General features: G+C 41.8%; 1 protein-coding gene across 3 annotated transcripts in view; it reads left to right on the forward strand.

Moving 5' to 3' along the window:
• The first annotated feature begins 7,439 nt into the window (after positions 1 to 7,439).
• kalrna (kalirin RhoGEF kinase a) overlaps positions 7,440 to 14,944 on the forward strand; it is a 196,654-nt gene continuing 189,149 nt past the window's right edge. For 2 of the 3 annotated variants that reach the window (XM_054787409.1, XM_054787412.1), the window contains exon 1: positions 7,440 to 7,733. In XM_054787409.1, coding sequence (XP_054643384.1) covers positions 7,667 to 7,733 — 67 coding nt within the window. In that variant the 5' untranslated portion in view covers positions 7,440 to 7,666. The remainder of the gene's footprint in view (positions 7,734 to 14,944) is intronic. The other variant, XM_054787413.1, reaches the window with a different exon arrangement.

Below are 14,944 nucleotides of genomic sequence, written 5' to 3' on the forward strand. Positions count from 1 at the left end.
CGTATATGGGTAGGATGGATTCACGTAGTATTGCGTGTGGACATCATGCACATTTTATTGTACTGGCAAATGTTAGCTTTTGTGAATGTTTACATCACTGTTGTTAATGTAATCTTGTGTTTTCTGTTCTGAACATTTCAGCACTAAATGGATTCTCAAGACAAATTCAATGACAACAGACCATGCACAAAGACGTGGATCATAAAAACGTATAGACACTTACTTATATACGCTTTGGAAGATCATTTATGGTTTGGTTTGGTTTAGCTGAACATGAAGGTTACAATGAAATACATCTCATAAATCATTTCACAGTTCCACATGTCCAAAAGGAGTAGGAAGAAGCAAAGCTTATTTAATCCTACCCCTCCCCCCCCGTCTATTCCACATCTTGTACAGTACATGTTGTTCACTTCCTGCTTTCCATAATCATATTTTTACTGTATATACAGTAATAATCATCCATCCATCTTCTATACTGCTTCTCCTCTTTAGGGTCGCGGGGGCATGCTGGAGCCTATCCCAGCTGACTTCGGGCGACAGGCGGGGCACACCCTGGGCTGGTCGCCAGCCAATGGCAGGGCACATATAGACAAACAACCATTCACACTCACATTCATACCTATGGACAATTTAGAGTCTCCAATGAACCTAACATGCATGTTTTTGGAATGTGGGAGGAAACCGGAGTACCCGGAGAAAACCCACACATGGCGAACATGCAAACTCCACACAGAAATGCCCAAAGGAGAATCGAACCCAGGTCTTCCCAATCTCTATAATAATCAGTGTAATAATAAATAATAAATAATAATAATAAAAAACGAGCATGACAGAACATCGTTGTGATGATCAAGACTCTTCTGCCTTGTATTTAGCAAACATCAACTGCTTGTATTGTTTTTTTAATTTACTCATCTCTGTACTTTGTTTGAGTTCCTTACTCAATCCGTTCCATAGTTTAATTCCACACACGGAAATGCTGTGGGTTTTCAGCGTAGTTCTCACGTATAAATGTTTTAAGTTTAATTTTCCTCTAAGATCATATTTCTCCTCTCTGATGAGAAATACTGTATGAGGTTTTTGAGTAACAAATTATTATTAACTTTATGCATTATTTTAGTGGTTTGAAAGTGTACTAAATCAGCAAATTTTTATATCTGTGATTTTAAAAATGAAGGGTTTGTATGTTCTCTATACTTGGCATTATGAATGATCCTCACCATCTTTTTTGCAGTACAGTGAGTGAGTGAAGATTACTTTTATAATTATTACCCATATCTCCACACAATACGTTAGATATGCTAATACTAAGGAACAGTAAAGCGTGTGGAGTGATTTATGATCAAGAACATATTTTGCTTTATTCAGTATTGAAGTATTTCTCGCCACCTTTTGTTGTATATTTTTAATATGAGATTTCCAACTCATTTTTCATCTATTATGATCCCCAGAAATTTGTTTTCTTTCACTTTATCTATATCTACTCCGTTTATTTGTATTTGATTGTACGTATCCTTTCTGCTCTTTTAGTTTTACTTAAGTTCAAGGATAATCTGTGTTCATCAAACCATGTCTTTAATATGACCTTTTCATCCTTCACCTTTTTAATAAGTTCTTGTGTGCTTTCCCCAGAACAAAAGGCAGTGGTATCATCCGCAAATAATACCATCTTTAAGTCCTTTGTTACTTTACAAATATCATTGATATACAAATTGAACAGTTTTGGTCCCAATATGGACCCCTGGGGTACTCCACACGTAATATTTAAACTACCAGATGTATATTTTCCTAGCTTTACAAATTGCTTCCTGTTTGCTAGGTAGCTTTTAACCCAATTCAATAATTTTGTTGTTAAAATATGACGATTAATTGTATCGAAGGCTTTTGTCAGATCCATGAATACTGCTGCTGCACATCTTCTATTGTCTATAGCAGTAGTGATTTCCTCCGTGATTTCGATCAGTGCCATAGAAGTTGAAATGTTAGCTCTGTAACCATATTGACTGCCTGCTAGAAATTCATTCTCATTAATAAATTTGTCCAACCTATTATTAAATAGCTTCTCCATAATTTAAAAAAATTGAGGTAACAAGGAAACTGGTTGATAGTTTGTGAATTGATGTTCATCTCCATTTTCGAAAATTGGAACCACTTTTGGCTATTTATGAGCAGAGTTGTTGTTTTTTTACATGTGTATGTTTATAAATAACGTGCTGAAACTACCGCTGATGCCATGAATTTCTTCTGCCTTGATTGTGAAGATTCAGGAATATAGTCTGCTTTTCAAATTGATGTATTCCACTTAGTATTTACAGGTACATGTACAGTTTAAAGTAATACCATTTAAAACAGGTTTAGAAAATGATCAACTGCTATATTGTAGGGACAAGGCATTATTTATTATTAAAAATTCATTCCGTACGTTTACAGAAACAATTCTATTGACAGATTACAACGTAATTTTAAAATATACGTGCACTTGTTGAGTAGGTGTGTGTGGTGTTGCTGTATGGACTCCAACAGCAATGAGCATGATGACTTGTGTCTTTCGGGGACATCATCTGGAGTGAAACCAGCTTACTAATAATCAATTAAAACAAAACACAACTTCCATATCTAAACAACATATTAATGATAAAAATGTATATATGAAGGCAATTCAAAAAAGACCAAAGTCCAAAAAGTGCTGTACAAATGGGCTAACGAGCTAGAAGTAATAAAGTAGTTCATAATATTATTGTGGTTAAAAATACAAGGTTTCTCTTTGAGCTGCAGATAAATCTGCAGACGGATGGCTGCTCTAATCCCAAAATAAATATAACACAACTATGGCGCTATTATTTAGGTCTCTCCATCTTTTTGTCCTCTGTGGATTGATTGCAAGAAGCGAGCCGGTGTGAACACGTGACACAACCAGGAAGTGTTCCAAAGGCTAGACCTCGCCTTCGTCGACAGCATAACATGGGTCCTTTGTGTAGTCCCCGAATTGAGACACAGCCTTGTGACTGCGGCCAAGACACGACCGCCATAACACCGAAGAAGAAGAAAAAGAAGACGAAGAAGAACACTTCCTGTTTGTGGCTCCATCTTGGAAGGAAACTTTATGGTGTATTCTCACATCATGAAACACAATTAAAAAGGTGAGCCGCCATTGTGTGAGGATTTACCCCATTTTGGAGCATAAAATAACGAACAGAAAACCAATAAGTAAAAAAGCAATAAGTGTTTTTTTTTTAACTCCAACCGTTGTTTTCTCAGACGACTTCCTGGTTACGGAAGATTACGGAGGTTGTTCTGTCACCAGATGTTAAAAGTTCAATAAAACACTTTCTTGTTTGTATAGATTGTCTTTTAAAAATAGTGATAAATTGACTTTAGTTGTGTTATTTTGTTATTTACACACTTGGTACGTCGGTAAAAGGGGCCACTTAGCATCCCCCTGTTTCGATTGGCTCGTCCCAGCTCCGTCGCCACCGAAATAAAACTTTTAATTCTTGTTAAATTGTCTTCTTTTCTTGTCGTTTGGTTTTATAATTTAGTATTAGGTGTAATCGTGGCTTTGTTTTTCGTCAGTAATAAGAGATTCACTGATTAGATTTGATGTCAGGAGGGAAAACGTTCTATTTAGCTTTGTGCTGCACTTGTGTCTTTTCTTGACCACCCGTCCATGCCGCTTATCCTCCCTAGGGTCGCGGGGTATGCTCTTTTCTTCACCATTGCCTTGCAAATTGCAATATTTCTGTTTGCTGTGTACGTTTAATCGTTAGAATCCGACAGTAAGGTCTTGACCATATGCGGCGGCTCACATTTAGCTGTTATTTAATTAAAACTCACTCCCCAATAAGCCAGCGAGATGTCAGTTGATGAGGCTAAAAGAAGGGAGGTTACTGGTTAGGCCTGTCACGATAACAAATTTTGTTGGACGATCAATGATTGACAAGAAACATTATCGTCAACATGATTTTGCGAAAATGTTTTCATGAATGTAATTCTGAGATATGGCATAATAATGTAAGCACACCGTATCAAAAGCAATAAACTTTAATTTCTCAATTGTATTTATCTTTGTAATTGGAATGTCGAGAGCTTTTAAATAAAAATAAACAAACCAATAAATGATAGAAGATGAATTAATTGCAATTAAATAAAAATCACAATATTTCTGATTTTGAATCTGTGTCACTTTCGTTTTTGTCTGAACATTAACAAAACAAAACACACACAAAAAAAAAACAGAGACATAACCCGGAAATACTGTGAAGTTCACAGTGTGTCAATGCTGACGTCAGCTCATTTGCATATCCACTTCCTTGATTGACTTAGCAACGTTGTGTGGAATAGCCATTTACCTTTGTGGGAGTTTGGATGCAGCAAAATACTTTGGGAATCACTGAAACATATGTTCCAGCGTTTTGAATTATTTATTTCAGTGTCTTTGTCATAAACCTTTTCGTGTCGCAAAATGACGATGCGCTGCAAACGGGCTGAAATTGACATCAAATGGCGTTTTACACGACAGCCACCAAGAAAGTATTCCATCGTGTAGCACACCACACACACAGGTAGCAAGTAGTCGTACACTGGCTAGTGCATAGCAAAGAGACGGAATGACTGACAGGAGGGTTCGCTCACTCCGTTCATTCCTCTATAGAACCAACATGCCCAGGTGTTGAGACAGATGCACAGAGCGACTCCTCTTGTCATCCTGCCTGTTTGGTAGGGACAGAGGAGGAAAACAAACACACATGCACATGTCAATAATATGCAGGACAGCAAAATGATCCACTTCCTTTTTATTTGTCGTGCGGTTAATTGATTTATTGATTATCGGCAGGCCTGTTACTGGTTTAAGTGAACATGATGAATCCTCAAGCGCTCAAACGGCTAATGTGACATTTAAGCTGTCGTCATGTGCATTTCTACCCTCTAAATGGCAGCGGAGCACCGCAGAATGCGATGGGCATCACTTTCAGATGCAGACTGAAAAGAAGCGAGAGCAGGAAGAAAGCGGGAAAGAAAGAAGGAGAAAATGTGAAACACTGCTAGACGTGGAAAAAGACCAATGGGCAGGTTGCTTTAAAGGAAAAATGCACTTTTTTGGGGAATGTTGCCCATCATCCACAATCCTTATGTGAGACTTGAACGCACGTCTTTCTCTTTTCTGTGCCTGCTAAAAGATTTAACATCAGACAAAAAGAGACAGCTAAAACGCACCAATTCCGACCGTAAAGCCTTCTGACAAAACGTCTAAAAAGCGCCACCATCGCTCCATTTACATAATGTGACCTGCAATTAACGAAGCTACAGCCACATTGTTATTATTATCTTTATTAACATTGTTACGCCCAAGAACTACTTTACTGGCGTAGTGACACTTGGCGTTCCTTTCTGTCTTGCTATGTGATATCAGTGCACCCGAGAAGGAAGTTCTGCTAATGCTTCAAATGAGCAATATCCTGCAAGTTTTACATGTTATGAATGTACCTGTTACTACATGCTCACAGCACAGATAGAAAACCATAAAACCTTGTCGGAGCTTTTTTGAGGTGTTTTAATAGTGGCCTTTCTTTCATCAGTTTTTCTGTTATTAGAACGCACAGAAAAGAGAGGCTTCTGATCAAGGATGGTGGATGATGGGCACAATTCCCCCCAAAAGTGCACTTTTCCTTTCAATCAAAGCAGGAAGAGGAGGCGGAAGGGGCAAATCAAACGCTTGACATAGCACTTGCATTATAAGTCATTTGTCATCTACTAAATTCCTTAGGCTAATGCAGGATATTTTGCAGCACTTTTTGCTTTATAATAGCCATATTGCTCCTCAGAACAGCTAGGGGCCAAAAGAGAGCTGTAAATAAACACGCAAAGTTTATTTAGTTACAGTACTCCCCCCCACAGTGCGTGGGAGTTGATGTTTGTCAAAGTTGGATGACAGCAGATGAAGGATGAGGCTTCCCTGGAGGGTTTTGGATGGCCGCTTTTCTCGGATGTGGCGTTAAGGCTGACATATTTCCAAAGCGGCTCGCCTATTGGCACACATACATTGTGCTTACATTGCAACCGTATATCAACGACCTGCTGTGGACGCATTTGTGAGCCATTTCTGGAACGACTTGGGAGATGTTTGCACGCCTTCCCCCCCTCCCCCCTTTTTTGCGCATTTTTCAAACGTACAGTACATACATTGAAACTGCTTGCAAGGACGAGCATGTGATGGTTAAGAAGGCGTCGGACATGTTAACGATACATTCTAATAACTAATCATCACACAGTTATTTAGTACTGCTGACACCTTTTACCACTGCTAATCTGTTGCATGACCTAACTCGTGGGTGTCCAAAGTGCAGCCTTGGCCTGTGACATGTTCTAAAAATATAATTTAACAAGAACATTTTGAAAAACCAACAGCAAAAATGGAAAAAGTCAAAATATGAAGAGAAAAAAAACGAGAAGAGGTCATAATTTTCCATCCATCCATTTTCTATACCGCTTCTCCTCTTGAGGGTCGCGGGGGTATGCTAGAGCCTATCCCAGCTGACTTCGGGCAAGAGGCGGGGTACACCCTGGACTGGTGGCCAGCCAATGGCAGGGCACATATAGACAAAGAATCATTCACACTCACGTTCATACCTATGGACAATTTTCCAAATGTTGTAATATTGTAATATTATTGTAATATTAATGTTGTCATATTAAGAGAAAAAATGTCACATTCTATTATGATGATTATTTTTTTTTCCTCATAATAAAAATAACATCATTTTAGTAGCGTACAGTTGAAATCTTCAAGATTATGAGAAACAAACCAAACAGAATAAAGTAATTTTTGGAAAATGAGATTGGGGAAAAAGTTAGAATTTCATGGGAAATAAAATCATAATATTCCGAGAAGAAAAGGGACAAATATTCAAGAAGCAAGTCAAAATATTTGGAAAATTTAAAAAAATGGGAAAAAACAACCAAGTTGTGAGCAATAAGAGGATTTTTTCAAACCTATATCACAAACCTGAGACGCATTTTTTCTTGAAATCTGTATTCCAAAATGTGAAAGTGGCCCTCTCCTGTGCGATCAGGAGAACTTTAATATTAATAAATAACAATAATTAATAGAATAGTAATATGCTGTAATGAATATTTTTTTAATGTAGAAAATAATAAAAAATATAGTCTCTCAGCATTACCTTGATGTCAACACAAAACATCCTCTCAGCGTTAAGACTTGTTTTATCTTTGTATTCCTCATAAAAGCAGAAATGTGAAGGCTTGACTGTTTTTGCCACTAATGAAGCTTAATCCACAAGAATGAATCCTGTTTGTCGTCAGTGTTTGTCCCACACGAGATGCTAATAAAGGTCATTGAATGGAAGGGGCAGGGGGGGCGGGGGCGCAAGGAGGGAGGTGGCTGGGGGGGGGGGACTGAGAGAGACGGGGGAGGGGGGAGGCAGAGAGACGGTGGCGGAGCAGCGGGGAGGTTTGGACGGGGAACAATAGAGAGGAACACCGCCAGCCTTCAGGCTCCAAACACGGACGAGGCGACCAAAAGCGAGGCCGGGAGCGGGATGGGGGCCACCTAAAGCGGGGACCGGGACATGCGTGGATCTTTACCTTCCTGTCTCTCTTTGTCTTTCCGATCCGTCGTCGGGATTGTGTGGAACCGGAATCCGGCATGAACCCCGCAGAAGCGGCCGAGGAGGCGCCCAGCGACCCCGACACTGATGTCTTCTACAAAGCAGGTAGGAGGAGCGCGGAGGCCGGCCTCTCCCCGCCAGTTTACCGCAGGAGGGAGGCTTGTTCGCGGGCTGCTGCTTGCACATCAGCCCTGTGTCTTTCTGCAGCTCGGAACATCTCCTCCTTCTTCTTGATTATCTCGCGCGCGTGTGTGTGCGTGCGTGTGTGCACAAAAGGCAGAAGACTCCCACGGAAGCCGCCAGGAAATGTGTTTCCTAATGTGCAAAGTCAATGACGTTATCTCAATGATGTTCAAGCTCCTCCGCCGAGCGCATACACGCCGCAGACGGGTCGTGCGTGCGCGTGCGTGCGTGTCGTCTCCTCTCAACACAAAGTGACTGTGCACATCATGCCGAAGTGTCATTGGTGTCCCTGCAACACCAGCGCGTCAATCAATACATGGGCTCCAGCCACGTTTTTTGCATGGAAATGTGGATGGTTTTAAGACGCTTTCGCCATATTTGGGCATAAATGGAGCTTCTGATAATTCTATAGAAACATATCTTGGATGTACAGTACTTTATAGAGTAGTCAGTGTACATACATTTGCTTTGTCATTATGGTGTAAATACAGTCCTGGAAAAAATGATGACACCACCCCTGTTTCTTCAGCTGATTGATCCATTGCAATGCCTGGTACAACTAAAGGTACATTTGGTTGGATAAATATGAAGATAACAAATATAGCTCATAAGAGTTGAATTTAAGAGCTGATATCTAGCAACCTCCATACTTTTCTGGATAATAACCAATATCACTTTACATGAATAGCTATAGCATTGTACAGTACAAAAAATGTCACTCTTATGAGCTATTTTTGTTGTCATTGTTATATTTGTCCAAACAAAAGTACCTTTAGATGTATCAGGCATTCAAATGAACAAGAAACTGAAGAAACAAGGGTGCTCTAATCATTTTTTCCATGACTGTATCTGGCAACACAAGTGAGTCCAGCTCACAGTGAACAAGGTATGGGCCGGTATGAGATTCTGATGGTATGGTAACCTTGGGTAAAAGTATCACGCTTTCACAGTATTGTAATTACAGCTCTGAAATGTCCTATTTAAAACAAACTTTTCTGTTGAACAGTCATTTTTAAACAATGTAATACAACACGATGGAAGTGGAACATATGTATAAATAACAAAAAAATAACAGAATAATGTCTGAATAAATGGTAAAATGCAGTTCTTAATGCAGTCTACTGTGGCTCATCCAGCAACTCATGTCACAAGACCAGAAATATTCCGTTCCATTCCATCTTATTCTGCTTATCCGGGTACGGGTGGCGGGGGCAGCATTCTCAGTAGGGAAGTCCAGACTTCCCGGTCTGCGGCTGCCTCTTCCAGTTCCACTGGGAGGACCACAAGGCGTTCCCAGGCCAGTTGTGAGACATAATCGCTCCAGCGTGTGCTAGGTCTGTCCCAGGGCCTTCTCCCGCATGGGCATGCCGGGAACACCTCACCAGGGAGGCATCCGGACTAGATGCCCGAGACACCTCAACTGGCTCCTCTCGATGTGAAGGAGCAGCAGCTCTACTCTGACTGCCTCCTGGATGACTGAGCTCCTCACCCTATCTCTTAGGGTGAGTCCAGCTACCCTACGGAGGAAACTCATTTCCGCTGCTTGTATCCGCGATCTCCTTCTTTCTGTCACGACCCAAAGCTCATGACCGTAGGTGAGGGTGGGAACATAGATGGACTGATAAATTGAGAGCTTTGCTTTCCGGATCAGCTCTGTCTTCACCACGACGGTCCGGTACAGCGACCGCATTCCTGCAGACGCTGCACCGATCCGCCTATCAACCTCACGCTCCAAACTTCCCTCACTTGTGAACAGGACCCCGAGATACTTGAACTCCTCCACCTGGGGCAGGACCTCATTCCCAACCCGCAGGGAGCGATCCACCCTTTTCAGACTGAGGACCATGGCCACGGATTTGGAGATGCTGAGTGTGATTCCAGAAGCTTCACACTCAGCTTCAAACCGCCCCAGTAAACGCCAAAGGTCACAGCCTTATGATGCCATCAGGACCACATCGTATGCGAATAGCAGAGAAGAGATCCCAAGGCCCCCAAACTGGACCCCCTTGATGTCTTGGCTGCGCCTAGAAATTATGTCCAAGAAAATGATGAACAGAATGGGTGACAAAGGGCAGCCTTGGCGGAGGCCAACATTCACCGGAAACAGGCTTGACTTACTGCTGGCAATGCCAACCAGGCTCCTGCTCCGGTTGTACAAGGACCGAATGGCACGTAGTAGCGCCACCCATCCCGTAGTCCCGGAGCACCCCCCGCAGGACACGGTCCAATGCCTTTTCCAAGTCTACAAAGCACATGTAGAGCGGTTGTGCAAACACTCATGTGCCCTCCAGCACTCTTGCGAGGGTGTAGAGCTGGCCCCGTGTTCTGCGATAAGGACGAAAACCACTGAAATATTTTGTTAGTGGAAAAAAAAACAAGTTTAATGCAAATAAATGTTATCACTGGCTCAATCAGTGGCTCAAGAAGTTCATGACATCCATCCACCTTCTATGCCGCTTATCCTCACAAAGGTCGCGGGTATGCTGGAGCCTATCCCAGCTGACTTCGGGGGAGAGGCTGAGTTCACAACATAAATAGTAAATAAAAAAAATCAAAATGTGATTATCATTTTATAGTGTGGTGAATGTGCAGGTCACAACTTGTCCACAAGTGTTTTTGAGTTATTTGGATTGTGTATTTGCTGACTTTTGATTCATTTGCTTGCGTAACCAAGTTTCACTTGCATTTCCGGGTCATGTGATTGTTGTTAGCAACTTTTGCTAAGTGGTTGTTGCTTTTTGTTCTGAGGAGAGTGAACACTTTATACCACGTATCCTCCACTCCTGTCACCTTCTCACCTATCACACCTCCATATTTGGTGACCCTCCATATGAGTAATATGGCCACCGCGAACGATGACCGTACCGGTCTGCCACCTAGCGCTACTATGCATGCGCATACAAGGAAACATGTTGGAAATGGAGTACATCTTCTAAATGTGCATCCCTTTGAAAGAGTCTTTCACGTGAGTACAATGTTTGTACTTTATAATGTTATATTAGTGTATTTTATAATTTACCATATGTTTTACTTAGCATCAATATGTGTTTGTTTACACTACGAGAGATTAAACAATGACATTTGCCACTTATTAGGTTCTAATATTCAGATGGCGGCCAGTTGAGAGACGAGCTCAGCCGAATAAATGTGCCTCCTGCAGCTCTGGCACCTGTTCTTTCGTTCTCGCTGCACTCCCACAACGAGATGGGTGCATGAATAAACGTGTTTCTCATCTTTTTTCACTCAGAACCTGCATGTGGTCATCGGGCATTGTAAAACGCTCCTTACATGAAAGCAGTAAAACACAACCCCTTGAAAATATTACTCATCCAGCCCGAGTCACACACACACACACACACACACAGCCGCACGAGCATGCTAAACTAAGCTAAACCCGCGAGCTTCCATTCATGCTCCGTAAGAGGAGGTTCCGCCAACTTTCGCCAGTGTTTATCGGCATTAAACAGTAAGCGATTCTGTGAATGCGTAAATCATAGGGCCCTAAAAATGTGCTTAAATAGTGTGATATGCTTACACATTAGTTGGCTAGCAATGTGAAATACAGCTCATCTTTGGTAAAGATGAATGTCACAGTACATGTTGGAATTCATCTTTTCCCCAAAATGAACCGCAGCTCCCCAGTGCCGACAGTACTCATGCAGGCCCCAGATTATGACACTGCTACAACCACCAAGGCAGTGGATCTTTAGAATGTCACCGTACATGTTGGAATTAATCTTTTCCCCATAAATAAACCACAGCTCCCCAGTGCTTGCAGCACTCCTGCAGCCCCAGACAGTGCTGATACTACCACTGCCAATGGAGTGGATCTTCAGAATGTCGCAGTACATGTTGGAATTCATCTTTTCCCCAAAATGAACCGCAGCTCCCCAGTGCCGACAGTACTCATGCAGGCCCCAGATTATGACATTGCTACAACCACCAAGGCAGTGGATCTTTAGAATGTCACCGTACATGTTGGAATTAATCTTTTCCCCATAAATAAACCACAGCTCCCCAGTGCTTGCAGCACTCCTGCAGCCCCAGACAGTGCTGATACTACCACTGCCAATGGAGTGGATCTTCAGAATGTCGCAGTACATGTTGGAATTCATCTTTTCCCCAAAATGAACCACAGCTCCCAGTGTCTGCAGCACTCCTGCAGCCACCAAGGGGGTGGATCTTCAGAATGTCACAGGGTGTGTTGGAATTTATAATGATAATAAAATAATAATAATAATACATTTTATTTATAAAGCGCTTTTCAAGGTACTCAAAGATGCTTTACAAGGGAAAATAAAAACAATATAAAGCTAAATAACAAACAGAAGAGAAAGGCACATTAAAGTACAGCAAACAGAAGTAAAAACGAAACGAAGCAAAGCAAAGCAGCAGTGTATAAAAAGTAAAACATTAAATACACATTTAAACAGGTGGGTTTTGACTTGTTCTTGGAAGGTGGGGAGGTCGGAGCAGGCACAGAGCGGTTGGGGCAATGAATTCCAGAGGGTGGGGGCAGGCGATGGAGAACGCCCTGTCTCCCCAGGTTCAGGGCTTGGTCCGACAGGGAAAGTTCAGGAGGTTGGAGTCTGAGGAGCGAAGGGAACTTGAGGGATTATGTCGCTGGAGCAGGTCTGTGAGGTACTGAGGGGCTACAGCACATTGTGGAGAGCTTTGAAAGTGACCAGGAGGACTTGAAATGGATGCGTTGAAGGACAGGGAGCCAGAGGAGGTTTTGAAGGACCGGGGTGATATGTTCACGGGAGCGGGTGGAGGTTAGGAGGCGTGGTGTGATCAAGTTAAAAGCCCGGCCCTATGCCCCGACTGATGAAGATTTACATCAGTGCACCAAAGATTGTCTCTCATAGAGTTGGATGTTTTCAATTTGAATTTCAAAACGTGCTGAATTGACTGAAAAGGTTGTAATATGCATGCCAGGCCAGTAGTTGGCGATGCCCCTTAAAACACCACATGCTAGCCAATTAGTTAGACATGAAACACTATTGAAAGTCACATACAGTGAATATAGTGGCCAAAATGGGGCTGCGCGCTTGCCCAGTGGTTAATGTCGGGACATGTGGAAGATCTGGATTTGTGTCTTCGTTTGGGCATCTCTCTGTGTTGATGTAGGACGGAATTTACTGTTAAACACCGAATCTCGTGGAAATTGACATCATGTAAATTAGGGATGAGCCATATATATCGGTATTTAAAAAATATTGTTATTTACTTTAAGCACAGTATCAAAACCATTGACCACTGATACCTTCGTTCATTTGCACTGTATCCCCCTCATCCCTGCATGCAGGAGGAGGGAGGAAGTGCGGACCAGAAACTCGGCAGCTCCATTCGAAGCGACAGCGTCTGCGGTGGAAGAATTAGTCAGCATGGAATAAGCGGTTTTTCACCACCTTAAAACTTGGCACGAACTCCAATACAAGGAACGTGTGAAGCCGCACACTGTCTGCCGCGCTCCTGTTGTGTTCCTCATGAAAGGAAAAGCTAAAATGGTGTGCTATTATAAAGAGGTGCCCTCTCACATTGCTAAGATATAGTCCCTGTTCCAGTAGTGGAAAAAAAAAACCCTGCTGAAAACGATGGCCTCACGATGTCCAGCCAGCTTCATAGTCACAATTATGAAGTACGACAAGCTCTGCCACAAATGTACCAGGAAGTCAGATATGTTGGAGACAGTTGCCAAGCCTGATGCTGTCAACAGCCTGGTGTTCCTGGCACAAAATAAGGACATGCTTGTGTCTTCTAAAAACGTTGACCTAAAACATACTACTGTTCAATTGAAAGTATTTTTGAGTTGCTGACATTTAAATTTCCTCTTAAGCCAGGCAATCCTTCACATTTTGTTCTTTTGTTATTAGCTGGGGATTTGAGCATAGCTAAAGGTTTGTTATTGTTGGATGAGTGTATTTACACCGTGTCGAGTTCACGAAGTTGAAAAGAAGAGAGGCGCATTTATTCTTTGCACCCAGCACGTCTTAACACACTTCCAGCCTGTTTGCCGCATCTTGTCTAATTGCGTAAACAAAATAAGGGTCTCTTAAAAAATATCTTAGGTTCGTAATGCAATTAGAATTGCACCGGAGACTACGTCTTCCTTCATCACAAGCACGGGCATTACAGTTTGTTGAAGATTTTGGTAAAGTAAGTGTAAAAAACGCAATTCTAAAAAACTAAAACAGAATTTGGGGGGAAAAAAAGTAAAACAGAGTTATGTGTGGAGTTTGCATGTTCTCCGCATGCGTGCGTGGGTTTTTCTTCTGGCTTCCTCCCACTAACCAAACATGCATGTTTGGTTAATTAGAGACTCTGAATCAGGGGTCACCAATGCGTCAATCGTGCACTACTGGACACATGCGGCTTATACACTGGTGTGGCTTACAGTATGTAAGAACAAATCAGTTTTTTTGGTTTTACAGAACATAAAATTTGTTGAAATTTGCATATTTTTGACATAATAATAATAATAGACTGTATTCAAGCACAAAACAGCATGATGTTTTAGAAAAAACATTATAAAGTTTGAAGCGCGAGGAGACGAGGGATACTACCTGTCAAAAGTTTGGATTCACTTTCCCTTGCTATTAAATGGGAAAGTGTCTCTAAACATATGACTGGTACTGTAGGCACATCTGCTGCAGGACCAGACAAACTATGAAAACACACATACCGTTACTTCATGTTCAGTGTGAAATAAAATCATGTATGGCAGTATTAACCTGGAGTCTATTGCAGTAGCGAACAAGAAGCACCTATTTCATGTTTTTTAGATTGTTGATTAGATTGCTTGCCACCGGAAGAAAGACTTGCACATGTACGAAAACTTTATTGTCAGTGTAGTCTAGACACACAACTGAATTAGCGGAGTACTCCTGTTAGATGAGAGTATAAAATACCATATGAAAACACAAAAATATGCACACATGGAGGGAAAACAAAAATCCTTCCAATCACCCGATCTCTGGACAAAGTCACGAGTAAATTAGCTGCAAGCAATGCTAGTTTCACTCATGTCAACAACTGCTCATGTCAACGTGAGTCAGCCAGTATGAGGGGTGTCGACATTAGCATGCTCCACTCTTTATTGGCTGACTAGAAAGTGTCGACTTCTGCCCATA

This window comes from Dunckerocampus dactyliophorus, chromosome 9 (genome assembly GCF_027744805.1).
Source record: "Dunckerocampus dactyliophorus isolate RoL2022-P2 chromosome 9, RoL_Ddac_1.1, whole genome shotgun sequence".
NCBI lineage: Eukaryota > Metazoa > Chordata > Actinopteri > Syngnathiformes > Syngnathidae > Dunckerocampus > Dunckerocampus dactyliophorus.